General features: G+C 40.2%; 4 protein-coding genes and 1 pseudogene across 5 annotated transcripts; 4 read left to right on the top strand and 1 right to left on the bottom strand.

The window, feature by feature from the left end:
* Nucleotides 1–3,061: 3,061 nt before the first annotated feature.
* On the bottom strand, nt 3,062–5,215 carry LOC119996658. Its single transcript, XM_038843376.1, has one exon. It carries the CDS (start codon nt 5,213–5,215, stop codon nt 3,062–3,064), a length of 2,154 nt encoding a protein of 717 aa, XP_038699304.1.
* An 865-nt stretch (nt 5,216–6,080) lies between these two features.
* LOC120002336 lies at nt 6,081–14,554 on the top strand (annotated as a pseudogene).
* LOC120002345 (AAA-ATPase At5g17760-like) lies at nt 8,149–11,244 on the top strand. Of its 2 annotated transcripts, none has more exons than XM_038851071.1 (3): nt 8,149–9,074; nt 9,188–9,585; nt 10,518–11,244. In XM_038851071.1, the coding sequence occupies exons 1-3, from the start codon at nt 8,468–8,470 to the stop codon at nt 11,001–11,003; spliced, it is 1,491 nt and encodes a 496-aa protein (XP_038706999.1). In that variant the 5' UTR covers nt 8,149–8,467; the 3' UTR covers nt 11,004–11,244. The 2 variants fall into 2 exon arrangements, with proteins under 2 accessions (XP_038706999.1, XP_038707008.1); XM_038851080.1 differs by having other exon boundaries at nt 8,153–9,053.
* A 1,904-nt stretch (nt 14,555–16,458) lies between the features above and the next one.
* Nucleotides 16,459–18,303, top strand: LOC119996649 (S-adenosyl-L-methionine:benzoic acid/salicylic acid carboxyl methyltransferase 3-like). The gene is made up of 4 exons (XM_038843365.1): nt 16,459–16,533; nt 16,625–17,014; nt 17,277–17,531; nt 17,929–18,303. Exons 1-4 carry the CDS (start codon nt 16,459–16,461, stop codon nt 18,301–18,303), a joined length of 1,095 nt encoding a protein of 364 aa, XP_038699293.1.
* Nucleotides 18,304–18,545: 242 nt separating this feature from the next.
* LOC119996642 lies at nt 18,546–27,010 on the top strand. The gene is made up of 12 exons (XM_038843352.1): nt 18,546–18,613; nt 18,688–19,093; nt 19,593–19,853; nt 20,341–20,717; nt 21,061–21,115; nt 21,227–21,526; nt 22,778–22,829; nt 23,059–23,128; nt 24,879–25,119; nt 25,212–25,601; nt 25,883–26,137; nt 26,553–27,010. Exons 1-12 carry the CDS (start codon nt 18,546–18,548, stop codon nt 26,928–26,930), a joined length of 2,853 nt encoding a protein of 950 aa, XP_038699280.1. The 3' UTR covers nt 26,931–27,010.
* The last annotated feature ends 915 nt before the right edge of the window (nt 27,011–27,925 follow it).

Genomic DNA, 27,925 nt, shown 5'->3' with positions numbered 1-27,925 from the left:
TTCTGGTGAGTGCAGCTTCCCTTAATTCATCGATGGTGTCGAGTTGGTCATTCAATTGTTCCCAGTTATTTTCTTCGTTGACCCATTGATATCTAGCGGAGGGTAGTCCAGCTTCGACGGGGATGACTGCTTCGGAACCGTAAGCTAATGAGAATGGGGTTTCTCCTGTTGGGGTTCTAGCCGTTGTTCTATATGACCACAAAACTCCTGGTAGTTCGTCCGCCCAAGCTCCCTTTGCTTGTTCTAGTCTCTTCTTCAAAGTGTTGATCAAAGTTTTGTTAGAAGCTTCAGCTTGACCGTTTGATTGCGGGTGGCGAGGTGTGGAGAAGAATAACTTAATCTTGAGGTCGGTGCAGAACCGCTTGAAGCCGTGACTGATAAATTGGGATCCATTGTCGCATATTATTTCCTTTGGGACGCCGAACCTGCAAATTATGTTTTTCCAAACGAATTTCTTGACTTCCGTGTCTCTAACCCGTCTGAAGGCTTCGGCTTCTATCAACTTGGTGAAGTAGTCAGTGAGTGCTAGGAAATACATGCGTTGGCCAGATGCCGCTGGAAGAGGTCCGACGATATCCATTCCCCATTTCATGAATGGCCATGCGGGTAAAGTGGGTGTGAGCATTTCCGGCGGTTGATGTTGTATTTGGGCAAACCTTTGACATTTATCGCATTTTCGGACGTAATTTGCGGCGTCGGCTCTCATCGTCGGCCAATAGTAACCTGCTGAAAGCGCGCGGTGAGTTAAGCTTCGGCCACCGGAATGATTCCCACATTCTCCTTCGTGTAGCTCGGCCAACACGTATTGAGCTTGCCTTGGCGTCACGCACCTGAGCAGTGGTCCGGAATAAGATCGTTTGTAGAGCAATCCACCGAACAAAGTGAACCTCGCGACTTTCGACTGGAGGCGTCGGGCTTCACTTCGATCATCAGGCAAGATCCCTTGTTGGATGTATCTCACAATGGATATCATCCAATTATCGCCGTTTTTGTTGGCCTCTTCGGGTGGGGCGGACTCGATTGCCATTGTCTCTTCAGGAGTTGAGTACTGCTTCCATACTGACGGCCATTTCAGGTATATTACCGGGATTGGTTGGGGCTCCGTTGCCTGAATCGAGGATGCCAGTTTTGCGAGTGCGTCTGCATGGGCGTTGTTTACCCTTGGTATGAGTGTTAGCGAAAACTCGTCGAACTGCTTCTGTAATTCCTTGACTGCTTCGAGGTAGCTTGACATCTTTGGATCCTTTGCTTGGTAGGATCCTTGCAATTGATTAACAATCAGTTGAGAATCTGAGTGGACTGCCAGGCTCTTGATCTTCATGTCCTCTGCAAGTTGAAGGCCAGCGATCAAAGCTTCATACTCGGCTTCGTTGTTTGTCGCTCTAAATCCGCATCGTACAGCTCTTTGGATGATACTCCCTTCTGGTGATATCAAGACTAAACCTAGTCCGCTGCCTTTGACGTTGCTCGATCCATCTACGTAGAGGGTCCACTTTCCTAGGATTGGCGTGGCGATGCAAAGCAACTCTTTTTCAGCTTGATCTTGGATGGGTGGAGTGAAATCGGCGACAAAGTCTGCCAACACCTAAGATTTGATTGTTGTACGAGGTCGATAAGTGATATCGTGCTCGCTTAATTCGACCGCCCACTTCGTTAATCGCCCGGATAATTCAGGCTTGTGTAGTACGTTTCTCATAGGGAAGGCGGTCACTACTACGATTCTGTGACTTTGGAAGTATGGTCTCAGCTTCCGGGCGGCTGTTACGAGGGCAAGCGCGAGTTTCTCCATCTGACTGTATCTGGTCTCGGCGTCCAAGAGGCTTTTGCTCACATAATATACGGGAAGTTGCTTCGATTCCTCTTCTCTGACCAACACTGCACTGACGGCTGTTTCGGACACCGCAAGATAAACATACAGCTGTTCGTTCTCTTTAGGCTTGGACAAAAGTGGCGGTGAAGTCAAATACTCTTTCAGCTGTTGCAGAGCTTCCTCGCACTCGACGGTCCATGCGAAGTTATTTGTTTTGCGAAGCGTTGTGAAGAACTGATGGCATTTGTCGGATGACCTAGATACGAATCTGTTGAGCGCCGCCACTCTCCCAGTCAATTTCTGCACTTCCTTTATGCATTTTGGTGAAGGGAGGTCGAGGATTGCCCTGATTTGGTCGGGATTTGCTTCGATGCCTCGTTGAGTCACTATATAGCCTAGGAACTTCCCAGCGGTTACCCCAAATGAACATTTTGTGGGATTTAGTTTCATGCCGTATTTGATCAATAAGTCGAACGCCTGCTGTAGATGGTGCAAGTGCTGTTCGGTGACCAATGATTTGACTAACATGTCATCGATGTATACTTCCATTGTATCTCCTAGTAGTCCCGCGAACATTCGGTTGACAAGTCGTTGGTATGTCGCGCCAGCATTTTTTAGTCCGAAGGGCATCACCTTGTAACAGAAAATGCCTCTTTCTGTAACAAACGCAGTTTTTTCTTGATCATCGGGATGCATGAGGATCTGGTTATATCCAGAGAAGGCGTCCATGAAACTCAACAGTTCGTGGCCAGCCGTGGCGTCGACCATCATGTCGATGTGAGGGAGGGGAAACGGATCTTTTGGGCAAGCTTTGTTGAGATCGGTAAAGTCTATGCAAACTCGCCACTTGCCGTTCTTCTTCTTTACTACCACCACATTCGCCAACCAATCAGGATAATTGACTTCTCTGACGAAACCATTATCAATCAGGTGCTGAACTTCTTCGTTAATGATTCGATTCCTTTCGGGGGCGAACTTCCTCCGTTTCTGTTTGACCGGCAAATGATTAGGATCCACTCTTAAACGGTGTATGGCCACGTCCGGATCGACTCCCGTCATATCCGCATGAGACCAAGCGAAGCAATGTCGGTGTTGGGATAGAAATGCAATCAATTTTTCTCGCAACTCGGGAGGCAAGCGTGCTCCAATTCGAACCTTCTGCTCGGGGAACTCATGGGAGATCGAGACTTCATCCAACTCCTCCATTTCGGGCATGCTTTGCCCGCCGGGATTGGACGACTGCTGTAATTGCTATAACTGCTCTTTCTTCTTTTTGAGGCCGTTCTGGTAACATTCTCTAGATGCCAATTGTTCACCGTAGATTTCTTTGACTCCGACGGCCGTTGGGAATTTGACAACCTGATGGTAAGTTGACGGGACTGCTTTCATCTCGTGGATCCATGGACGCCCCAGGATTATGTTGAATGGTGAGTGACAGTCGAGGACGAGGAACTTCGTTTGGCAATTGGTCCCACCGGCATAGACTGGCAATGCTATTTCGCCTTCGGTGAATTTTTGTTCTCCGCCAAATCCGATTAGAATTGTCGATCGTCGAACGACATGATTTTCATCGATATTCATCTTTTTGAGAGTGCTCAACATCAGGACATTCGTCGAACTACCGTTGTCGATCAATACCCGTTTGATTGTACAATTTGCTACCTGGAAGGAGATGACAAGGGCATCGTGGTGTGGATCTAACAGATCGGTGGCTTCATTATCGGTAAACGTGATCACCTGGTCGGAAGGAGTCTTCGTCGGCCGCCCCTTCCTTGCTTCTGGATTGATGGCGGCTCTTGCGCTTCTTTTGGCAGCCGAGTGGGAAATTCCACTAATCTCCGATCCCCCAATGATGACTGCGATAGTTTCAGTGGGCTCTGGTATGCCGTCTTCTGCGGCCTTTTCCTTCCTTTTAGCCAGGAGAGCCTTTCCTCTTTCGGTCAGCAAGTCGTGCAAATGGCCGCGATTGACCAAGTCATTTACTTCGTAGAGTAAGGCCTTACATTCGGTTGTTTTGTGCCCATGGACTTGATGAAAGCCGCACCATTTAGTGGTGTCTTTTTCTCTTCCGTCGGTGTTCTTTAACGGCCATTTCACTTTCTCTCCCATTTTTTTGAGTACAAGAACTGTCTCGTCATGTGCGATACTTAAGTTGTATTCGGGCGCATTTTCATAGTATTCTCGTCTGTTGAATCCCCTGTTGAACGGTCGGGAGTGGGCAGTGTTTCTTGGCGGTGGAGGCGCTGGTTGGTCTTCTCTTCTGCCGCGCTTCTCTCTATCATTGTTCGGCGGGGTCGGTCGCCGTCGGGCATCCTCTTCCCATCTGATTTGGATTGTTGCGCGGGCTAGAGCATCTTCCATGTTCTGACAATCATACTTGGCTATTTCTTCATACAATCCTCTGTCGACAAGTAGTCCATTCTTGAAGGCTCTAAACGCGGTCTCAGGATTACACCGAGGAATTGAGACTCTCTCTTTGTTGAAACGAGCTACGAAGTCTCTGGTTGATTCCTCACGGCGTTGGACGACTCTGAACAAGTCTTCTGAACATTTTTGAATTTTCTTGCTACTGGAGAAGTGCACAAGGAAGGTGTCTACTAACTGGGCGAATGAAGAGATGTTGCCGTTGGGGAGACTAATGTACCATTGAAGAGCTGGCCCGGTCAATGTCGATCCGAATCCTTTGCACATGCACGCCTCTCGTAGATCTAATGGTATCGAAGTGGCAAACATTTTCTGTTTGTAGTGTGCCACGTGCTCCTCGGGATCTTCGGTTCCATCGTATAACTTCATAATTGGCGCGGTGAACCTTGGCGGAGCCTCCGTCATGGCAATCGAAGGAGAGAAAGGGGAGTCTGCAAAGCTACTTTGTGGCGTCTTTTCCGGCGGTGCCACTACTCCTGGGACTTTGTTCATCCTGGATTCTAGCGTGGCGAGCCTTTGCGTCCATTCTTCAAGTGGTGCTCCCATACTCGAGGGATTGGAAGAGGGTGGAATGTAGGAAAATGCTGGGAACAATGGTGGCGTTCGTGGCCAGTTATGACCTTCGGGTTGGGCGCCGGTCGTCGGACTGGGATGGCCACCGATGGTATGCGTAGGTGGGTCATTTTGCCTTGAACTTTGTCCGGGGGTGAAATACCTGCTCAGGCCGGCGCTCAATGGGCGAGCATGTTGGTTGGAGGTTCTTTCTGGTGTGCCTTGTTCGAGGGGTGGCATGGAACGCACAGCACTTCTATCACGGATGGTCTGTTCGTTCAACTCCAAGAGCTTCGCATTTTCGGCCCTGACGGCGTTGTTTTCGGTTTCCAAGGCAGCCATCTTTATAGAATTTTCTCTGAGTTCCTCTCTGATGGACGTTAGTTGGGCCAGCACGTCGACCATAGGGTCCGATTCCGAGTGAGACATGGTGTTTCAAGATGGGTACGGTTGTGGTTTTCGGCTTTGCCAGGCCAAGAGCTGTAGAGGCCCCACGGTGGGCGCCAAATTGTAGATGCCCGAATCTACAATTGTTGAATAGTCAACGTAATTTATATGGAGGCCTTCTACAGCGGGATCCTGAGAAACAAAGCAAGGTTGAGATCAAAGAACTTGGGCACCGGTGGGGTACCTGCCAAAGAACCTCCGACGCTCAAGTCAGTCAATCGAAATTATGTTGGTCAAAGCAAAGATATAAGAATCGTAAAATGCGAATGCTGGTATGAGAATGGTGGATGCGAGATGCGAGGTTGCTGTGAATGAGCTGAAGGTTGAAGAAGATGAAGGGGCTATGAGTCTCAATCTCTCCTGTTTTCCTCTCCCGCTCTTAAGGAGTGGAGGGCCTTTTATAGTGGGGTTACTTGCCGACCAAGACTGGGTACAAGGTACAGTTTGCAGGTAGATATGGGAAGGTGGTGTCGGGTGTCAGGTCACGTGGCCTATTTTGGTTGGTTGAGGTCAAGGTTGTACAGCAGTCAGGCGGCTCAATGTTGCAAATCAACTGTCTCGGCGTGCTTGTGTCAGGGTTGTATTTGTCTTATTGGGGCTAAGTCTGATAATGGTCTCAAAGGGCCGTTGCCTTAGGGTGGCCAGGTCAGAACAGGGGATCATGATTTAGTTACACGATGGATAGTATGCCCATAAAAACATGATACGTGACGGAGTTGAGTTGTATGATCGGTACCTGAGGCGAGCATGGCCAATGCTCGCCAACTGTCCACAATGTTGATCGACTTGGGCGTTGGTCAGGCCGATCGCTGACTGATTCTGACGCCGTCCATCGACGGTTGATGGTATGGAATGCCTTTGGTTTGGTTGCCTGATGATGACCGCCCGAAGATGTTGGACGCTCATGAGCCGGACAGCTTTAGACCCGTTCCGATTGTGTTGACCGACTGGGTGGTTGACCACTTTGCGTATTACTCGACTCGGTCGTTGATCGACTTAGGTTCGTCTCGTTCGACTCCGTTGGTCAAATTGTGCATTGACTGTCGTCTCATCCCATTGCGCTAACTCATACGTGTTTGACCGAGAGGTTAGCCCATGACGGTTTTTGGTCACTACAATAGGGCTGAAAACTACAATTCATTATTGTGTTATTGTCAATATTCATGGTATTACTTATTATGGGATAAAGCAGGCGATGCCACATATGTCTATTCTTTGCACTATCCAATTGAGGTTAGGAGACAATGATCTTCGATTGGTCCATAGGGACTAGTAGTAGTACTTGCCTTAATTATTGTTAGGTTTAATATGTGTGTTGAGTTGTGAATAACTGAATATGTGATGGTCAGGGATAAAGTGAATAACGTCACACGTCAAAACAAAAGTAGTAGATGTGTAAGGTAAAACCGTAAGACTATAATTGTAGATGGATTATATAAAGGATAATGTTCTGAGTAGCATAACCCATTTGAGTAGTACATAAGTAAAAGTTTAAATACGTGTTTTTTGGATCTAAGAACCAATGACAATGATACATATGCAACAAATTCATACGAGCTCATGATGTAGAGTGGATAATATATTTGATTTGTTTGGGCGTGGATTTTATTTGGATGTGACATATACATGTTTATTTGTTGGGTGTGACATAACCTAATCTACAAATGTCAGGGAGTGTCAAGACAATCGGATTGGCATAATCCATAAGAGTGGTGTATAAGTAAATGTCTCGCACCTCTCACACAGGATGTACTTTTTTGGTCTAAAAACTAATAGTGGCGGACTAAGAAAAACAAACCTGTGGCCCAACGGTGGGCGTTGATGACTCATTTTTGTCATGGGCCTAGTCAAACAGTGGCCCTTGCCGCATCACAGACGTAAGCTGTCTTCTTCTCTTAAAAGACGACACGTGTACGAACAGCATATAAGCGATTTTGCCCAAAACACAAGCGTGTTAAATTGTTAATGTCCAAATGTGTATCAATAAAGTAATCATAAACAGGACTTGACGAAGAACCAACTTGGAGGCTTGTCCCATGCCACGCCGAAAGGTTGTAAGCATGTTCTTGCAACAGTGGCGTCAAAAAGAACGAACTTTTCTCTTTCATTTCCATGATTTAGTTTGTTTATCCATGTTTGGGCTTGGGTTTTGATTTGGGGATTGTTTCTTATTAGGTACCGTTTGTTTCTGTAGTATCATCTGATTCTGTATGGACAAGAGTGCGTTTCCTTGGAGTAGTAGTTAAAATATACGCATGGGATTCATGGAATCTTTCTTATGACTCCAAAGAATCGGCAAGAGAAGCCCAGAATCCAAGTAAAAATGCAGCAGAGATGAACCAAAAACATAGCACTAAAGATGTTCGAGGAAATGCTTCCCTGAACCTTAAGTGGAAAAGTTGGTGAAAAACTAATCTTTGTGATATCACGTGCGGAAGGAAGCAATTACAATTCGACATCTACGCACCCTGTAAGAGCACATGACTTGTCCATGAAGGTTAGAATCTGACATATGCATCTTTCTTTTCTCCTTTATATTAACTTTGCGTAATATTTTTAATAGATTGGGTGGTGCTCTACCTTTCCTACTTGAATTAAAGGAATAAGAGATATATTCCTATCTAATTAAAAGATAATGATAAAAGGTTGTATTTAAGTCTCATTAAAGGACTCAAACCCATTAATCTAATTATGGTAGAGAATTGAGATTATAAACTCTCTTAAGGAGAACTAGCATAGTCTCACCCCCACTATAAAGGGTTGTAGAGGGTTAGAGGCACATTTTTTGAAACACAAAAGTTTTTTTGTTCTTCCTACTCAATTCTTTGCGAGAGGGAGAGTCTACTTGTCTTTACTAATTCTAAGGGTTTGTGCTCTTAATATATCGGATGCAGTTTAATAGCTAGGCAATCCTAAACGTAAGAAGATCAATTCCACCGATGTTTTTGTGATGTGGATATTTCGGATCTAGTCTAGTACCCAGGTGATCCTAAATATAAGAGATCAATTCCACGGATGTATCTGTTGTTGTTATTCTTATTTCCTACAGTACAGTCATGTAATCCTACTCAGACACCCGCACATACAAAAGTAAAGTAGAATACAAAGTAAAGTAGGGCTTCTCACTTTCTCAGTCCTCTAATAGAACCCACTCTTACTTTTAAAAGCGTTCTTTCAAGACCAGAAACACAATTTTGAGAGCTCCGAGTTCCATCTCCAGTTTCAGTTTGAATCATGTTTTCCACCAAAGAAATGCCTTCACCATCTTCATTGTTCTCTGCTTACGCCTCTATGACTGCTTCAATTGTTCTGTTTCGATCAATGGCCAATGAACTCATACCACACCCAGTCAGGGGCTATCTTCTCTCCACCTTCCGTTACTTCTTCAAGCCTCGCTCGCAAGTCCTTACATTAGTCGTAGATGAGCTTGATGGAATTTTGCGTAATCAAGTCTATGATGCTGCAGAGACGTACTTGTGCACAAAGATCAGTCCGGATACAGATAGGCTCAAAGTATGCAAAACACCAAAAGAGAAGAAATTAACAATTAAGCTTGAAAAGGGTGAGAAGATTGTTGATAATTATGAAGGGGTTGAACTCAGATGGAGATTTGTTTGTGCGGAGGCTGAGAAGAACAACCCACATGATCATTTCCCTTCAAGATCTGAAAAACGATTTTTTGAGCTAGGTTTTCACAAGAAACACAAAGATATGGTATTGAACTCTTACCTGCCATTTATAGTAGACAGGGCGAAGACAGTTAGAGAGGAACACAGGGTCTTGAAAATGCACACCCTTAGTAACTCTCAGTCATATGGAGGTATTGTAAGATATTGGGAAGGTGAATTTTTTTTATCATTTATGTATTAATTTATGGAGGTATGACACTGTTTTTCTAAGAGCTAAATTGAATATTTTGACATTTATACTCTCACTCAATGTAAATTGTAATAGGTATCAAATGGGATTCAATCAATCTGGAACATCCATCAACGTTTGACACTTTAGCGATGGAACCGGATCTGAAGAATGCCGTAATAGAGGACCTTAATAGGTTTGTTAAGAGGAAGAAGTTCTATAAAAGAGTAGGGAGGGCATGGAAGCGTGGTTACTTGTTGTATGGGCCTCCAGGGACCGGGAAATCAAGCCTGGTAGCCGCCATGGCAAATCACCTTAAGTTTGATGTGTATGATTTACAGCTTGCTAATGTAATGCACGATTCAGACTTGAGGAAGTTGTTGCTGGCAACTGGAAATCGATCAATTCTTGTGATTGAAGACATTGATTGCACTGTTGATTTGCCAGATCGACGACATGGAGACGGACGTAAACAACATGATCATCACCTACAGGTTAGTACTTTTTCCTCTAGAATATTAGGTCATGTATGTGGAAGCTTAATTTTGGACAATTCTTTCTAATTTATTTCAAAATCTACTTTTGTTTTAATCTAAAAAACATTGATAGGAGCTTGTAAATTAGACTTTTGAGATAAAAAGTTGGTTGAGTGTGCTATAAAGCCAAAGCCTTAAAAGTTAGGTAGTTATTGGACTGCCAAAATCATGTCTTACCAATACAAATCCCTGTCAAATAAGAAGTTTTCTTTTCAATACAAGTGGGTGCCAGCGCCACAGAGTCCCGGACTGTCCTTACATGTGCTCCTTATGTCCAAATTCTTTTTATAGTGTATTTCCTCCTTGACATCCATTCTTTACATGGTAACCATATGCCTTCTTTTGTATACTAGACAAAGATGGGTTGCCCATTTGTTCATTGCATGACAATAATTGCTCCCTCTGGGCATGTAATTATTGGATCGCTTAAAGCTAAAAGGCTGCCATTCGTATGTGCACATAGATTTGCCAAATTTCTTTACGTCTCTTTATGTGAGGCTGGTAGAAAAAGATTCTTTTTTTTAGAAATAACACTATGTAAACAATTATATTGCACTATATTACAAGTCTCACCACGTGTTTGCGTTCCATATATTTCGTTAGAATTGATGAAATTTATATGTTAATCTCAAATTTTAATGACGTTCGCAACATCGTTAATTCGTTATTGTAAATATCATTTTGCTAAATAATTGAAACCGAGTGTTATATTGCAATGTAATTATGTACACTCTGTTATTTTTGAAGGAGAGGCTCAACTTCTGACATCACTTATCCCTAAATGTAAAGATCATGAAATTCCTTTTCAATGGAAAGTTGGAAACCTTAATAGTTGAGATTGTTCTTTGTCATCATTTTTAAAATTGTTTTTGTTTGCTATGTTAATTCAGTTGACACTATCTGGACTACTAAACTTCATAGACGGTCTATGGTCAAGTTGCGGAGATGAAAGAATCATCGTATTTACCACAAACCACAAGGAGAAGCTAGACCCTGCATTGTTGCGTCCTGGACGCATGGACATGCACATTCACATGTCCTATTGCACATTTCATGGGTTCAAGATGTTGGCCTCTAATTACTTGGAAATCGATGGTTATCATCAACTCTACGAAGAAATCGAAGAATTGATGAAGAATACAGAAGCCACACCGGCTCAAGTTGCAGAAGAATTGATGAAGAGCGAGGATGCCGACATCGCCCTTGAAGGACTGGTGAAGCTTCTTAAGAGGAAGAATTTTGAAGCTGAGGATCAAGTAGATGAAGCTGAAAATAGAATTGTAACCCAGCGAGCTGCAAAGAGACAGAAGATTGAAAAGAAACCCAAGAGGCCAGTCCGGGCCACCAGAAGAAAGATTACCAAAAGAAGGTACTAGTGTGTGTTGGTGTTTCAGAATCAGCAAATAAAACTTTGGCATTGCTTGTAACTACATGCCTGCATATATATATTTATGGGTATCCTATTAACAAAATGTTTCTGAAAATGCTGGAATTTAGAAATCAAAGAATCTGTGAAGAGTTACTGGAGTTCTTATACTTGTTAGTGAAGCCCTGTTGGAATCTGGATGTAATGCCAATCTGCCTAATTTATTATAAGCCCAACTTTTAAGATTGAAACTGCAGCAAACAACTGCAGCCAGTTATTCCATTCAATTAGATTAGGGTTAGTCCATTTGATTCATTACTCGTGTTTATTACGGAAAGTTGGGCAGATCTTTAATGAACAATGCTATAAACCCCTAATTTATGATATCCACTCTTCACCCTCAATTTGTGTGGGCGTGTGAGATAGTGATTAATTATAAATACATTTGTAGGACCTATTAATATCCTAACATTTCTGCATGGATTGCAAACAAACTATTTGTTTGTCGTCACGGAAGAAATCTTGTCGACTTTGTCCTTCCAGCTGGACTATTCTGATTGGCCGGTATTAAATTGGACTCCTTGTCTTGACTTGCTATTTCATGTCTACAAAATATGGACTGAAGCCCAATGAAAGTAACCGTTCAAATGGGCTGAGGCAGAAAGGTCCAAACTCCATTTCTCCAGCAAGTGAAACTAGTATGGGCTAGTACTAGAGAATTGGCACGGCTCAATTAGTATGGGCTAATGCTAGTGAACTGGGCCGGCTCAAATTTGTATGGACTAGTTTTAAAGGGCCCAATTTAACCACCAAAGCCTACTGCAGAAATGAGGCCCAAGCGTAACCTTATGTGTTGACTCCTTAATTGTATTCGCCGACTCGTCCAAAATTGGTCGCATAACATAGAAATTTCTTCCCAAATCGTCAAAAGAACGAACAGGTCCTGTAATTAAAAGAAAATTAATACTTATTTATTTTATGAGATTCTTGTTTTCTTTTGCTCTGCTGCTTTGCCACCTCCCAGTATATCCATGCCTGCCGGCCTAGTATATATATAAACAACAATATTATACATGAAGTTCATTTTTCTTTGAACTTTCAGAGATCATAATCATATATGGAATGGAAGAATTCAAAGCCATTCATCAGTGCTAGTCAATTATATACCAACTTCTGCATTTTTATATCTAACCTTAATCTGTATATAAAGCTATAAACCTCAACACTTGCAAATTGCACAGATCGATATCCCTAACAGATTAACATATCATGGATTCTCTTCCTCCTTTACAAACAGCATTCCTCTTCATCATCCCTTTATTGCTTCTATACGGCGTCGTTTCACAGCATCGTCGAAAGCTCCCCTATCCACCTGGTCCAAGAGGGTTACCCATGATAGGTAACATGTTGATGATGGACCAGTTCACGCATCGCGGCTTGACTAACTTGGCTAGGAAATATGGCGGCTTGTTCCACATGAAGCTGGGTTTCTCCCACGTCGTCTCTGTTTCCTGTCCTGAGATAGCCAAACAGGTCCTTCAAGTGCAAGACCACATTTTCTCTAACCGCCCGGCAACTATCGCCGCCAGTTACCTCTCTTACGATCGTGCTGACATGGCATTTGCCGACTACGGCCCTTTCTGGCGCCAGATGCGTAAGCTCGGCGTCACGAAGCTCGTCAGCCGCAAACAGACAGAGTCATGGGCGTCCGTGCGTGTCGAGGTGGACTCGATGGTTAAAGCCGTGGCGGCCAACACTGGCAAGGCCGTCAACATCGGGGAGTTGATTTTTACTCTCACTATGAACATTACTTACCGGGCTGCTTTTGGGTCGAAAAACGACGGTCAGGTTGAGTTCACTCGATCGGATCTTGCAGGAGTTCTCGAAGCTTTTGGGGGCCTTTAATCTCGCGGACTTTGTTCCCGGGGTCAGATGGATCGACCCTCAAGGGATTAATAAGAGACTCGTTAAGGCTCGGCAGTCACTTGACATGTTCATCGACAAAGTCATCGACGATCACATGCAGAGTAAGATTGAAGTCAATGGCTGTGATGAAACTACCACCGACCTGGTTGATGATTTACTTGCGTTTTATAAGGAGGCGGCAAATGCAACGGGGAACGAGGATCTACACAAACCCATCCAACTTACCAAGGATAATATAAAGGCTATGATCATGGTAAAATAATATATAGTTTTATATGCATTTAAAATACATAACGATTATTGCTTAGAAAGAAAATAGACACGCTAACGATACCCCTAGTTTTCGACCTGTTTGGTTGAACTTGGGCCGCTAGCTGGCCCGCTTTACCAAACGGGTCCTAAACTGGTGAACCATGACCATGGAATCGCGACGTTCCGGTGACAAGAATTGGGTTACCGGAGGATGTGGTGAGATGAGAACGATTACCAGTTGAATAATGGGTTAAGTTTCGCAACGAAAGGGAAGGCGGACGCTATGAAAATAAGCTAGGCAACGAAGGTTTTTTTTTAGCGATCTAACAGCGGTATCGCTAGCTTAACTAACTCCTTTGGCAGAGCTTGGCCCGCTAGCTGGCCCAAACAACCAAACTGGCGATGATTGTCGGCCTATGGCCCGTTAAGAATGCGGATCTGCCTAGTTATATTGAGCCCGTTTTAGGGGGCATCCATTAAATAGGCCCATTAATTGGGCTTTGGAAAATATAGTTTTTCAAATTGAAATTTTTTGGGCTTAGGATATTAAACTTGAGCCCAATCTAGCACGTTCTTTTGATGGGCTTTGTTTGAAATTGTATTAAGTAAAGCCTTATTCCATCCAACTTGTACAGAACGTGATGTTTGGTGTGACGGAGACTGTGGCATCATCGATCGAATGGGCCTTAACGGAGTTGATGAAGAACCCAGACGAACTAGTAAGGGCCCAGCAAGAGCTTGCTAGCGTTGTGGGCCTTAACCGGCCCGTTAAGGAGATTGACCTCGAGAAGCTTACTTTCCTCAAATGCACGCTGAAGGAGACATTGAGACTTCACCCGCCAATCCCAGTTGTCCACCACGTCACCTACGGGGACACGGAGGTGGGTGGCTACAACATCCCTGCGAAGACACGGGTCATGATCAATATCTGGGCTCTTGGGCGGGACCCGAATTCGTGGGAGGATCCGGAGAGGTTTCGACCATCAAGAATCTTGGATGATGGAGCTCCGGATTTCAAAGGGAACAACTTCGAGTTCATCCCATTCGGGTCGGGTCGTAGGTCTTGCCCCGGCATGAATCTCGGATTCTATGCTCTTGAAATGACCGTGGCTCATTTGCTTCACTGTTTCAATTGGGAATTGCCTGATGGGATGAATCCCAGTGAACTCGACATGAGCGATGTGTTTGGACTCACCGCACCGAGGTCGAGTCGACTCGTTTTGATCCCAAGTTCAAGACTTCTATGTCCTATTGTTTGATTACAAAATTCATAATTTTAAATTGTGTGAGGATTGTTATTATAATTATATATACAAAGTCATGTGATTTTCTTTTCCTTAATGATTTGTTTTGAGACAACTCTTTGTTATTTATAAGTTTGTCACTTTAAAATCCGATATAAGTTTAAATTCAATCGGTCAAATTCATACACATAAAAATTTCATACCTAACAACATGACAAATTTACTCAAAGCCCACCACATAGGTTCCAATTAATACCTCCACTCCAATATTCCTAACATACTTATTATATACATATATGCCTATTCTCTTTCTCAAAATTAGTACAAGATGGGCACAAGCAACCAAGTCATTTATGATTTAACACAAGTAATAACTCCTTCACGTGGGCGTATGAGGGGATGAAACCGCGTGAACTCGACATCGACGACATGAGTAAGGGTTTTGGATTCACCTCCAAGAGGGCGATTCGACTTGTTGCCATTCCAAGCCCAAGATTGGAATGTCAGCTTGTTTAAGTTTAACTATCGATTGAACGATATAAATAAACCTGTTATTATGTGAAATTAATATTGCCAGCTTATTACATGAGCGAAGAGTACATACTACTAAACATTAATGGGTCATGCATGCATGCATGTCTAAATACGTTAAATAGGGGCGGATGGAGAAACTCTGTAATTCAACAGACTTTGAAATTCGTATCTGATCGATGGAGAGTAAAGATTGTGAAGTGGTGTAAAAAGATCTGATAGAGTGATACGGTACACTTCATAAATTGTTGGGTACAAATTCCGAACTTCAGGAAATTGTAAAGCCCCGGATCCGTCAAATACTTGTGTAGCTTTGGAGTATGGTGGTTATATAATTTCAATTTCCACAATCACAAAAGTCGCCTATATTAATATAGCCATATTGGTGGAGGAAACGGTGCATGGATGTGGGATCATGTATCTAACAATTGCCTGTATTTAGATTAGGAAAAAAAAGAGGAAAATCAGAGAAAGACGGCTTTCTGGACATGTCAAAGATTTTATGCGTGGTCAACATTTTGTGCTTGAATGCATCTAGAAATAAATCAATAATTCTTATAAATTATTGTCATAATTTAATATCTAATCAAAATAAAAATTAAATGTGAGTTATCTGACAAAAATGAAATGATACTTTCATATTCATATATTTTCTTACATTATTGTATTTCGGTCAAAACGTAAGGCTGCCATTGCCAAGCAGACAGTATTATTAAATTGTCTTGTCATTTTGATGGCACCACAACTGACGATTTGTTTGAAAGGGTAAGCAATCAGCATGACAAGAAAATAATTGTTTACTTATCTGAGAAAATAGAGCCCAAACACATCAATAATGGAAGTGTTATTATTTGCTTCGGACAAAATAATTGCACATATTTGTTATCATGCGCAGTCTCCAAACTACTTAGATTTAAAAAATACATGATATGTGTAAGAGTAACTAGACATTTGTTTATATACCAGTAAGTTGTATTATGTAAATTCGATTTAGGATTACAAGTCTTAACACCTTCTACAATCATATATCAATTACTCGAATCAATTGACAAAAAAATATATGACAATTTCAGATTTTGTAATCAAAATAGATTTAATCAATTTTGTCAAGAATCGTCATTGTCGATTTATTTTTTTTTAAATAAAGTTGTTGGTTTTTAATCTCAGTAAACATGTTGTTTGTGTGAGAAGTGAGAACCACTTTGATCTTTTCCTATATGACATTTGATTGAGACACTTACGTTAATTTATAAAGTCTTAACAAAAGAAGCATTATTGACGTACAACTTATGTGACAATTATTATTGAATCATCAATGATACGTTGAATGTATTAAAATAATAATACAACACCCAACCCTTGGGACTTGGCCCACTAACTCATCCACGAAATATATATATATATATATATAAAGAAGGCTATATATCCAAGTGCATATATATCAATACAGAATCTAAACAAAATAGAGATCGAGGGATAGGAGGGAGAATAATAACACAAAGCTAGCTGCAAATGGAAGTAGTTCCAATGTGCCCCATGAAGGGAGGATCGGGAGACACAAGTTATGCCAAGAATTCAGTGCTTCAGGTGATTAATTAATTAAGCTTACCCCTTCAATCAAGGTACATAATTATACATGTGAATTGTGATTAATCCATTTAGGCAAAATTTGGTGCAGAGAGAAGTGATTAACAGGATGAAGCCAGTGATAGAGGAAGCCATAACAAATCTCTGCAACACCATTCGTCCAACAACACTGGCCATAGCTGATTTGGGATGTTCATCTGGACCCAATACACTATACTTAGTCTCTCAGATCATTCAAGTGGTTGAGAGAATTTCAGAACATGAATCAACTGCATATCAAGTGTTCTTGAATGATCTTCCTACCAATGACTTCAACACTATTTTCAAGTCCTTGCCTAGCTTTCAACAACAGATGAAGAAGCTAATGGGTGCTGGACCATGCCTTGTTAATGGAGTTCCTGGCTCTTTCTATGGCAGGCTTTTTCCTAAAAATAGTGTGCATTTTGTCCATTCTTCTGCTAGCATCCACTGGCTCTCTCAGGTTACACTAGTTCTTAATTTTCATTGATAATTAGTAATACTAATGTCGATTATACAAAAGTAACTCTTAATTTGTCAAGACTATGTTCCACATCGGATTGACCTAACCCAATCGAGTGGTATATAAGACGTAACACCCCTCACACAAATAACGTGTTTTCTGGACTTAAGAACCATTGGTGACGGTCATGAAGAACAAATTCATGTGGAAAATACCCTTGATGTGTTTGGGCTTGGATTTTCAACATGATTTAAATCTGCAGGTTCCATATGGGCTTGAGAGTAACAAAGGGAACATATGCATGGCGAGTAGCAGTCCAACAAGTGTGTACAAAGCTTACTACCATCAGTTTCAAAAGGATTTTAATTCATTTTTGAAGTGTCGTTCAGAGGAACTGGTCGCCGGAGGGCGTATGGCTTTGACATTCATGGGAAGAACTAGTGACGATCCTTGTAAACATGAAAGTAGCTACATTTTGGAGCTCCTTGCTCTTGCTCTCAAGCAATTGGTCTCTGAGGTACACATGGTATCCCTGCATGCCCAACTCTTAATTATTGAAGTTTCTATTAACGACAATGCTAATCATCTTAGTGTTTTTTTTGTCCCACATATCTTAAATGATGAGGCAGTGCAAAAATTACGGATATAATCGAACTGATCAATCGATTATTTTTTTTATAAAAAGAATTATATATTTTTTTAAAGAACTGATCGATAACCGAAATAATCGACAATAACTAAAAAACCGACTGTAACCGACGTTTTCACGCCTATTAAATGATGAGATGAACATACATACAATCATGGGCCCCACATGAAATCGTTTGGATCCATCTCAACATTTGGAATAGTTGGGACAAAAAAACACTGGGATTTGTAAAATTGTTGTTGGATTAACTAAACTTAACTTGCAGAGATTGATAGCAGAGGAGAAAGTCCAGTCATTCAACTTTCCACAATATTCACCATCCCCTACAGAGGTGAAATTGGAGGTTGAAAGAGAAGGGTCATTCGGGATCGATCGTCTAGAGCTCACTGAAATTGATTGGAATAATGCTAGTAAAAAGGAATCCGACCAAGAAGAAGAAGATGATGATGCAGTGGAAAACAGTGGATATAGCATGGCAAAGTGCATGAGAGCTGGTATTGAACCATTTCTTGTGGGTCACTTTGGTGAAGAGATCATGGACAAGTTGTTTAGCCGCTATACGGAGATTGTTACTGCTCGCATGTCCAAGGAGAAGACCGCGTTTGTCTTTCTTATTCTTTCCCTTACTAAGAAGGAATAATTACTTTACTTGATCGATCCATACGTCTTTCATTTTCTAGTGTTCTTTTCGGTATGTGGTCTGGCCCATTTAACTAGCCCGTTTATACTATTATCAATAAAATTGTTTGTGATTGTGATTCATGAAATATATATATTATATATATATATATGAAGAATGCTATATATACAAGTGTAGATATCAATACAGTCTAACAAAATTGAAGGGGGAGGATAGAGAATAATAAGTCAAAGCTAGCAGCGATGGAAGTAGTTCCAATGCGTCCCATGAATGGAGGATCAGGACACACAAGTTATGCCAAGAATTCGGTGCTTCAGATGATTAATTATTCATTAAGCCTAGCCCTTCAATTCATATATCTATGAATTGTGATTATCAATTTAGTTACAATTTTGTGCAGAGAGAAGTGATTAACATGATGAAGCCAGTGATAGAGGAAGCCATGACAAATCTCTGCAACACCATTCATCCAACAACACTGGCCATAGCTGATCTGGGATGTTCATCTGGACCTAATACACTATACTTAGTCTCTCAGATCATTCAAGTGGTTGAGAGAATTTCAGAACAAGATTCTCCAGAATATCAAGTGTTCTTGAATGATCTTCCCACCAATGACTTCAACACCATTTTCAAGTTCTTGCCTAGCTTTCAGCAAGAGATGAAGAAACTAATGGGTAATGGACCATGCTTTGTAAGTGGAGTTCCCGGCTCTTTCTATGGCAGGCTTTTTCCCAGAAACAGTCTGCATTTTGTCCATTCTTCTTCTAGTATCCAATGGCTCTCTCAGGTAATTTTTATAATTTGTTACTTTATCATTCAACCTAATAAATTAAGTTGTTGGGTTGAGGTATTTCACATCATCTATACCATACTTTTATACTCCCATGCACTACACACGTGTGAGTTGGACAATCCGACAACCCAACATGTTGAAATTCCAAAGCCCATTTAAGTGGTGTTCTCGGGGGCAATAGCGCAGTGAAGGTTTTTTTTTTTTTTTTTTAAAAATATACTTAACTGAATTTTTTAAAAACAAATATCCTTCAATGCCAGGCCTTTTTTACGTGTCATCTTGGAAGCCCAGCTCAACCGGTTTAGTCTTTTGGGCTTTATGAAATACTTTTAGCCCAACCCAATCTGAATTAGTGTCTTGTGCTCATCTGAATTAGTGCGTGGGTCTCAATACAACTTTTTTCATTCTTTATGGGTTCTCGAGCATGGACTAGACCTCCTCAGAGATTGGAAAAAAAAAAAAAAAACACTCCTAGTAATTTTTAAACAGGCAGGTTCCAGATGGGCTGGAGAGTAACAAATGGAACATATGCATGGCTAAGAGCAGTCCAACAAATGTGTACAAAGCTTACAATCATCAGTTTCAAAAGGATTTCAGTTCATTTTTGAAGTGCCGTTCAGAAGAATTGGTCTCGGGAGGGCGTATGGCTTTGACATTCTTGGGAAGAACTAGTGAAGATCATTGTATACATGAAAGTAGCAACACTTTGGAGCTCGAGCTTCTTGCTCTTCCTCTAAAGCAATTGGTCTTTGAGGTACGCATATGATATCCTGTTGAAATTTCCAATCCAAACATATTAAAGATATTGTCCACTCTGGATCATGAGCCGCACATATTTGTTTTTCATGACCCATCGCTATTGGTATTTAGGCCCATGAAAATCCCATTAAAAGGACAATGCCACGTAGGCCTTGGGCCCAAAGTGTAGACAACATCTCAAATGGTTTGGACAAAAATATTTCTCTCACCTCCTTCTATTTCTGATCACCCTCTCAATTTCTTCAAATTATAATATATCCCTCTTTTATCAACCTAACTCCTAATTATTATTGAAGTTTTGTTAACGAAAATGCTAATGATCACATCGCTTATTTTTTTTGTCCCATCTATCATAAATACTGTGATGGACGCACATAATTCACATGAAATCATGGGCATCCATCGCAGCATTTGTAATAGCTGAGACAAAAAACAATGGGATACGTAAAATTGCTATTCCATTAACTAAACTTAATTTACAGGGATTCATGGAAGAGGAGAAAGTCAAGTCATTCAATTTTCCACAATATGCATCATCCCCTACAGAGGTGAAACTGGAGGTTGAAAGAGAAGGGTCATTCAGGATTAATCATCTAGAACTCATTGAAATTGATTGGAAAAATGCTAGCAAAAATGAATCCGACCAGGAAGAAGAAGAAGAAGATGATGCAGTGAAAAACAAAGGATGTAGCATGGCAAAGTGCATGAGAGCTGCTTATGAACCATTTCTTGTGGGTCACTTTGGTGAAGAGATTATGGACAAGTTGTTTAGCCGCTACAGGGAGATTATTACTGTTCGAATGTTGAAAGAGAAGACAACGACTGCCCTTCTTATTCTTTCCCTTACTAAGAAGGAATGATTACTGGCACAAAAATATCATCCGCCTACATCATCGATCGATCCATACGTCTTTCATTTCTAGTGTTATGTTGGGAGTGTGGTATGGCTCATTGGACCTATCTGGCCCATTTCCCTAGCCCGTTTGTATTGTTACCAATAAAATTGTTTGTGATTGAGATACAATTTGACCGAAAACGAACAGTAAGGATAAAATTCGGTCTTGGCTTAGAATGAAAAAGAAGCTTACGATTGAATTTTTTCTTTATCATTGTCAAGATATTTTGTGGGAATTAGATTAGCGAATGTGTTTATAAATTCAAAGTTCTTGTTTTGAATATTATAATGAGTTGTTTATATATAGCGTAAAGGTTGATGAAGGTGGGAGATTGTGTCAAGCAAATTCAGAAAATTCTCAAGTAGCTGAAGGTAGTGAGACTTATAAAATCTCATAAGAGCCCGAGGAGTATACATGTTCTAGTGATTTCACAGAGAAAGAGTTCGAAAATTGTTCAAAGAATGTATTGCAGGTTGAGGTTGTGGAGAGTAAAAAAGAATTCACAAGTCATGTTCTGGTGAAAAAGGAAGTTAAAGAAGAACTCATGCACCATAATGATGAAATTATTGTGATTGAAGATGCAGATTCAATTGAAGATAATATTGTTCACCAGTTTCAAAATTGTATAAATTTGGCAACAAAGTGTGAGATGCAACATGTTGATTTTATTGGGGTTGAGGGTTCTAATTTCAATACTAGCTCCTCAATATTGAAGATTGTGAAAGAGTTTAAGAAAAAAATTGAGACTTTGCAATCTATTAAGCTCTATCTTGTGAGCATGTCAAAGTGACATCTATTTTATTTGAAATATCTATTTCTTTCGGGTGGAAGACTACAGTTTCAATCTATAGGCTTGAAGACTTTGAATGATTGGTTCTGCATGAGTTTCTCTTTTGAGAAGAATATTTTCATCCAAATCATAACTCGAGATCGAGTTATTTTTTAAGTGGAGGAGACTGATGTAGGAAAAGTTTAATAAATTTCTTTGGTAATTAGGAGAGTTAGTTTAATTATTTATTTTCCTTATTAAAAGTCTATTTCTAGTAGAATTATTAGGGTTTTAATAGGAATTCTAGTCAAATTAGTATTTTAATTTTATTAAGGTTTTATAGTTTTAGTATTTATAGGGTTATAAGCCGTTAGACTAAGTAATATTCAATCTTTGAAATAAAATAAGTCTACGTTATTTTGAGGTTTTTCTCAATTTTCTTGATGAATTCCAAATTATGTTGGCTTAACCGTGAACTAGCTAGTAGATCTGTACTCCTGCACCGCGTCATTCTTCACCTCAAATTTCAGCTCTCCTCTCTCTCTGTTGTTGTGGAATTGTTGATAGTGAAGAATAATGAAACATAGTGGGCATGACGAGAAAGAATGAATCTCCCTCCTAGTTTTTGTAAAAATCAAGAAATTATTGTTGTACCTATGACCGAGTCTCATGTTCCAAGCAAATGGAAAAACCAAGAGGAGTAAAAGAAAAATAAAACCCAAATCAACAATTTTTAAAAAAATAAAACAAATAGCGCACTAATTTTCTGCAAAATTGTCTTCTCTCTCATCATGCAATCTCATTCAGTATCTCCAGCAGAAAGAGAGAGAATATAGACTTTTCTTCTTCCAACAGCTACTCCAAGAGTAGTATGCTTCTTTTCAAACATGGATTTCTTCAAAATTGTTATCTGAGACATCTCACCTGATATAAAATCACGTTGTGGCCTGTTAAATACAGTTTTCGGTCACCGGAATTTCCCACTGCAAGCAACGTTTATTTGGGTGAAAGAAGAAAATTGAGGGGAAGAAGAGGGAGTGGTGTAGACATGTTCGTTTCGGTGAAGAGAGAGGAGAGAACAGGTGAAATTTGGGGCAAAAAATGTGGACTGTTGGATTGGGTTAAAACCAGTCCAACAGTCCATATTAATTACAGGATAATAGTTCGATACTTTATGTCCCGGACGTCCCCTCAACCCTTCGACACCTCCGTAGGATTAGTCTTAGAAATGTAAATGCTTCCCCTGTGTTACAGAATTCCCCTGTTCATCATACAGAGACGGAGGAATCTGCAACACATAGTGGAAGTGATTTTTGACAGCCTGATTATGTCCACGATTGATTTTCATTATTATTAGGTGTTAAAAAAAACCCGTAGAAATTAAATCGAGTATTAAACGACCGAAATGACCGTCGATAATTCACCGAGTGAGTTGGCAATCGACACTACCGTTGTTTGTCTGAGAAGGCCAAGGGATGAGTCGACCCTACCTTTGTTGAATTTATGGTTGTGATTTGCACTTTGAGATGCTTAAGGGATAGGGATTAAAGTGGACTTCACTGACGTTATCAAGGCATTATCAGATGCAGATTATATGGAATCCAGGTAGGGACGGGGAGATAAAGTCTATTTATGAGTAGTATTGGGGTTACCCAATGCGTGCATGTTCTCTGGTCGGGTAACGCAGTAGCTCACTCCCTTGGCGCATATGGCTAAGTTTGTCGCGAGTCGGTCTATTTGGCATTCGCGTTTTCCGTCGGTTGTTGGTTCTCTAACCACGAGGGACCGGAATTGATTATTGTAGTTCTCTTTTGGTTAATGAAAATTTTTTTTTCTTCTTTTTTTTTTTTTGCAAATGAGTCATTGATTGAGTGACAATGACTTTGCATGTCCCTGACTAAGGTCATGGGTTCTAATGTCACCTCTTCCGAATATTTATAAGGAGGTGTGTGGGCTTAGTCTGCCCCTGCGTAGGCTTGATAGTTTGCCCCTGCGTGGGCTTGATTTGTGCCTTTTGCGTGGGGTATGTTGACACCTGTACTTTTATAGACTTGATCTAGTGGTGTGTCGTATATTGTATTTGTATTCGTATTCAAAAAAAATGAAAATTTTTTGTAACATTATTATTATTTTCGGTCAAAATGTATTAAGGTTGCTAAACTAAGTCATTGTCTTGTCAATTTTATGGTCCCACAACTGATAATTTGTTTGAAACATTAATCTGTGGATGTCAAGAAAGTTGTCAGCATAGAACAAGGAAATAATTGTTTCCTTCTTCAATCATCTATCAACTTGCATCGATTGACAAAAAAAATCCAATAAATACAGATTTTATAATTATAAGGGAAGAATTCTACCATCAATAATTTATTTATTGATGGGCCACCAGAAGTCCTCTCGTTTTCTTCTTTCTTTGCTACTTTTTCTCTCTTCTTCCTCGATCGACTCTTCTTCCTCTGCTTGTGACATAGATCGACATTTCTCTTCTTCTTCCTCCTCCTTACGACTAAGATTGGGATCGAGGCTCTTTATTCTTCCTTCACTTTCGGTAGAGACGGATCTTCAAAGGAAAAGTTTTGATCTAGAGAGAAATAAAGAACGAACATGAAAAGACATTGTTCTATCTTCAGTATTTGATATTATATCTGTTTTGTATCTGTCAATATTCTTCTAAAATCGAACTTGAATATGCAGATATATCTGATTCAAATATGTTCTGATATGTCACGTGATATGTTTTTGTCCTTTTGGAACTTCAAACAGATAACATTTTAACAATACAGAAAAACATATTGCAAAACAGATAGCATATGACAGATATAAAATTAATCGAAACAGATAACATATCACCTGCGGTCTGCAGATCTCAAATCAGAACTAAAAAACCACTAAAATCATCATAGAAAATATCAAAAAATAATGATGAGATGACAGATCGAAGAAAAACAGCAAGATCTACAAGCCCCGTGATGAATATGAGTAGATCTAGTTTGAATACAAAAAAAGGGATGAAATATAACTTAAAAATGTCATATAATTGTCGAATAAGTCATGAGGGGCGGAGACGAAACTTTCGACGGCGGAGACGAAGCTTCCGGTGGAAGTCAGAAATGAATCACATGTAGGAGGAGTGTGTCATGTTTGAGGATAAAGATGAGGGTATTTTAGGCAATAAAACCATATATTTTAACATTTTGTCCTTTATGGAATAGTGTTTTAAACTTTGTGCACTTTATGTAATCAAACTTTTAAGAGTGTCCTTATTGGAATAAAACTTTTAAATGAGGGGTTTATCACCAATTTTCCCTAAAGTTAAATTTTGGAATACATTAACAAAACTAGTAATTAATGAAAGAAAAATGACGCTAGTTTTGGGAAAACCCAAAATAGAAAGATTGACAAGCAAAATGGAACGGAGGGAGTATAAAGAAGGCTATATAGATACAAGTGCATATCAATACAATCTAACAAAACAGAGATTGAGGGAGAGGAGAGAAAAGAATAACACAAAGCTAGCTGCCATGGAAGTAGTTCCAATGCTGCCCATGAATGGAGGATCAGGAGACACAAGTTATGCCAAGAATTCATTGCTTCAGGTATTTAATTCGTTAAGCTCTAGCCCTTCAATTAAACTAAACAATTATATATGTGAATTGTGATTAATCAATTTAGTCACAATTTTGTGCAGAGAGAAGTGATTAACAGGATGAAGCCAGTGATGGAGGAAGCCATAACAAATCTCTGCAACACCATTCATCCAACAACACTAGCCATAGCTGATTTTGGATGTTCATCTGGACCTAATGCTCTATACACAGTCTCTCAGATCATTCAAGTGGTTGAGAGAATTTCGGGACAAGAATCGCCAGAATATCAAGTGTTCTTGAATGATCTCCCTACCAATGACTTCAACACCATTTTCAAGTCCCTGCCTAGCTTTCAACAAGAGATGAAGAAACTAATGCGTGTTGGACCATGCCTTGTTAATGGAGTTCCTGGCTCTTTCTATGGCAGGCTTTTTCCTAAAAATATTGTGCATTTTGTCCATTCTTCTTCTAGCATCCACTGGCTCTCTCAGGTAACACTGGTTCTTAATTTTCATTGATAATTAGTAATCCTAATGTCGATTATACAAAAGTAACTCTTAATTTGTCAATACTACATTCCACATCGGATTGATATAACTAAACTGAGTGGTATATAAGGCGTCGCACCTCTCACACAAATAACTCGTTTTCTGGATTTAAGAATCATTGACGATGGCCCATGAAGAACAAATATGTATGGACATGTGGCTCAGGACGAACAATATCATTGATGTGTTTGGGCATGTATTTTCAACATGATTTAAACCTGCAGGTTCCATATGGGCTAGAGAATAACAAAGGGAACATATGCGTGGCTAATAGCAGTCCAGCAAGTGTGTACAAAGCTTACTACCATCAGTTTCAAAAGGATTTCAGTTCATTTTTGAAGTGTCGTTCAGAGGAATTGGTCGCCAGAGGGCGTATGGCTTTGACATTCTTGGGAAGAACTAGTGAAGATCCTTGTAAACATGAGAGTAGCTGCTTTTTTGAGCTCCTCGCTCTTGCTCTCAATCAATTGGTCTCTGAGGTACCCATATGATATCCCTCTATGATCCGCGCGCCCAACTCCTAGTTATTGAAGTTTCTATTAACGAAAATACTACTCATCCTAGTGTTTTTCTATCCCAACTATACTAAATGATGAGGCGGTACAAAAAATTATGGATATAATTGTATTGATCAGTCAGTTATTTTTTAAAAAAAATATATATTTCTTTAAAGAACCGACTGATAACCCACAATAATTAATCGATTAGTCAGTTAAATTCATGTAAAAAAATAACCGTTTTCATCCCTACTAAATGATGAGATGGACGCACATACAATTGTGGACCTCACAGGAAATCGTGTACATCCATATATTTCAACATTTGGGATAGTTGAGACAAAAAAATATTGGGATCCGTAAAACTACTGTTCGATTAACTAAACTTAATTTGCAGGGATTGATAGAAGAGGAGAAAGTAAACTCATTCAACTTTCCACAATATTCACCATCCCCTACTGAGGTGAAATTAGAGGTTGAAAAAGAAGGGTCGTTCAGGATCAATCGTCTAGAGCTCACTGAAATTGATTGGAATAATGCTAGTAAAACCGAATCCGACCAGGAAGAAGAGGATGATGATGATGCAGTTAAAAACAGTGGATATAGCTTGGCAAAGTGCGTGAGAGGTGGTGTTGAACCATTTCTTGTGGGTCACTTTGGTGAAGAGATTATGGACAAATTGTTTAGCCATTATGCGGAGATTGTTACTGTTCGCATGTCTAAGGAGAAGACAGCGTTTGTCTTTCTTATTCTTTCCCTTACTAAGAAGGAATAGTTACTTTACTCGATGGGTCCATGTGTCTTTCATTTTCTAGTGGTTGGCCCATTTCACTAGCCCGTTTATACTTTTATCAATAAAATTGTTCATGCTTGAGTTGTGATTCATTTTGTCAATTTTTATTTCCAAATTAAATAATAATTGAGTAGAAAAATCACTAACAACAGATATATAATTATAAAAAATTAAATATAGAGGGCCTTGGCGGAGTTTACGAAAAGCCCAAATGGAGCCCAACAAGAGTTGACCAATGTGGTGGTCCTGGACAGGCAAGTAGAGGAGGCTCACTTGGAGAAGTCGAGGCTTCACCAGCCAATCCCGTTAACACACCATGCGTCCTCCGAGGATGCTGAGGTGGCGGGCTAATACATTCCAGCGAAGACACGTGTGATGATCAATGACTATATGGTCTCAAAAATTTTGTGCACCATCAATAATATTTTTGTGCCATGAATGCATCTAATAAGTATTCTTATAAATTATTGTTGGGTTTGGGGTTCTACAATTTTGCTTCAAATTTTGAATATGAAATTCTCATATGACACCAACTTACCGAGTCATCCGTTTTTAAAAAAAAGTATGCACCATCAATATTTTTATGCCATGAACGCATCTAGTAAGTATTCTTATAAATTATTTTCGGGTTTGGGGTTCTACAATTATGCTTCAAATTTAGAATCTGAAATTCCCATATAACTTTGCATGTCCCTGATTTCACCTCCTCCTGAATATTTATAAGGAGGTGTATGGGTATAGTCTGCCCCTGCGTGAGTTTGGTTTGTGCCTCCTTCGTGGGGCTTGTTGACACCTGTATTTTCCTAGGTTTGATCTAATGGTGTGTCGTATATTGTATCTGTATTTGTATTAAAAAAAAAGAGTACAGAAAAAACGTGAGTCACGTGACATTATTTTTTGACGGTTGGAAAAAAAAAATGATGTGGTTAGTACATGTATTGACATATTGTGGCCTGATCAATTATACAAAAAAATAT

The sequence above is a fragment of the Tripterygium wilfordii genome, chromosome 1, assembly GCF_013401445.1.
Source record: "Tripterygium wilfordii isolate XIE 37 chromosome 1, ASM1340144v1, whole genome shotgun sequence".
In the NCBI taxonomy this organism is placed as follows: domain Eukaryota; kingdom Viridiplantae; phylum Streptophyta; class Magnoliopsida; order Celastrales; family Celastraceae; genus Tripterygium; species Tripterygium wilfordii.
The sequence above is the reverse complement of the archived record's forward strand: the minus strand, read 5'-3'. Positions and strand labels throughout refer to the sequence as shown.

Excerpts from the sequence above, each read along its gene's own strand:
- LOC120002345 (XM_038851071.1), top strand. The coding sequence starts at position 8,468 with ATGTTTTCCACCAAAGAAATGCCTTCACCATCTTCATTGTTCTCTGCT. Across the intron at positions 9,075-9,187 it reads TATTGTAAGATATTGGGAAG|GTATCAAATGGGATTCAATC; the intron begins GTGAATTTTTTT and ends AAATTGTAATAG. Across the intron at positions 9,586-10,517 it reads AACATGATCATCACCTACAG|TTGACACTATCTGGACTACT; the intron begins GTTAGTACTTTT and ends ATGTTAATTCAG.
- LOC119996649 (XM_038843365.1), top strand. The coding sequence starts at position 16,459 with ATGGAAGTAGTTCCAATGTGCCCCATGAAGGGAGGATCGGGAGACACA. Across the intron at positions 16,534-16,624 it reads CCAAGAATTCAGTGCTTCAG|AGAGAAGTGATTAACAGGAT; the intron begins GTGATTAATTAA and ends AATTTGGTGCAG. Across the intron at positions 17,532-17,928 it reads TCAAGCAATTGGTCTCTGAG|AGATTGATAGCAGAGGAGAA; the intron begins GTACACATGGTA and ends CTTAACTTGCAG.
- LOC119996658 (XM_038843376.1), bottom strand. The coding sequence starts at position 5,215 with ATGTCTCACTCGGAATCGGACCCTATGGTCGACGTGCTGGCCCAACTA.
- LOC119996642 (XM_038843352.1), top strand. The coding sequence starts at position 18,546 with ATGGAAGTAGTTCCAATGCGTCCCATGAATGGAGGATCAGGACACACA. Across the intron at positions 21,116-21,226 it reads CAAATTCAGAAAATTCTCAA|GTTGAGGTTGTGGAGAGTAA; the intron begins GTAGCTGAAGGT and ends AATGTATTGCAG. Across the intron at positions 25,602-25,882 it reads GCATCCACTGGCTCTCTCAG|GTTCCATATGGGCTAGAGAA; the intron begins GTAACACTGGTT and ends TTAAACCTGCAG.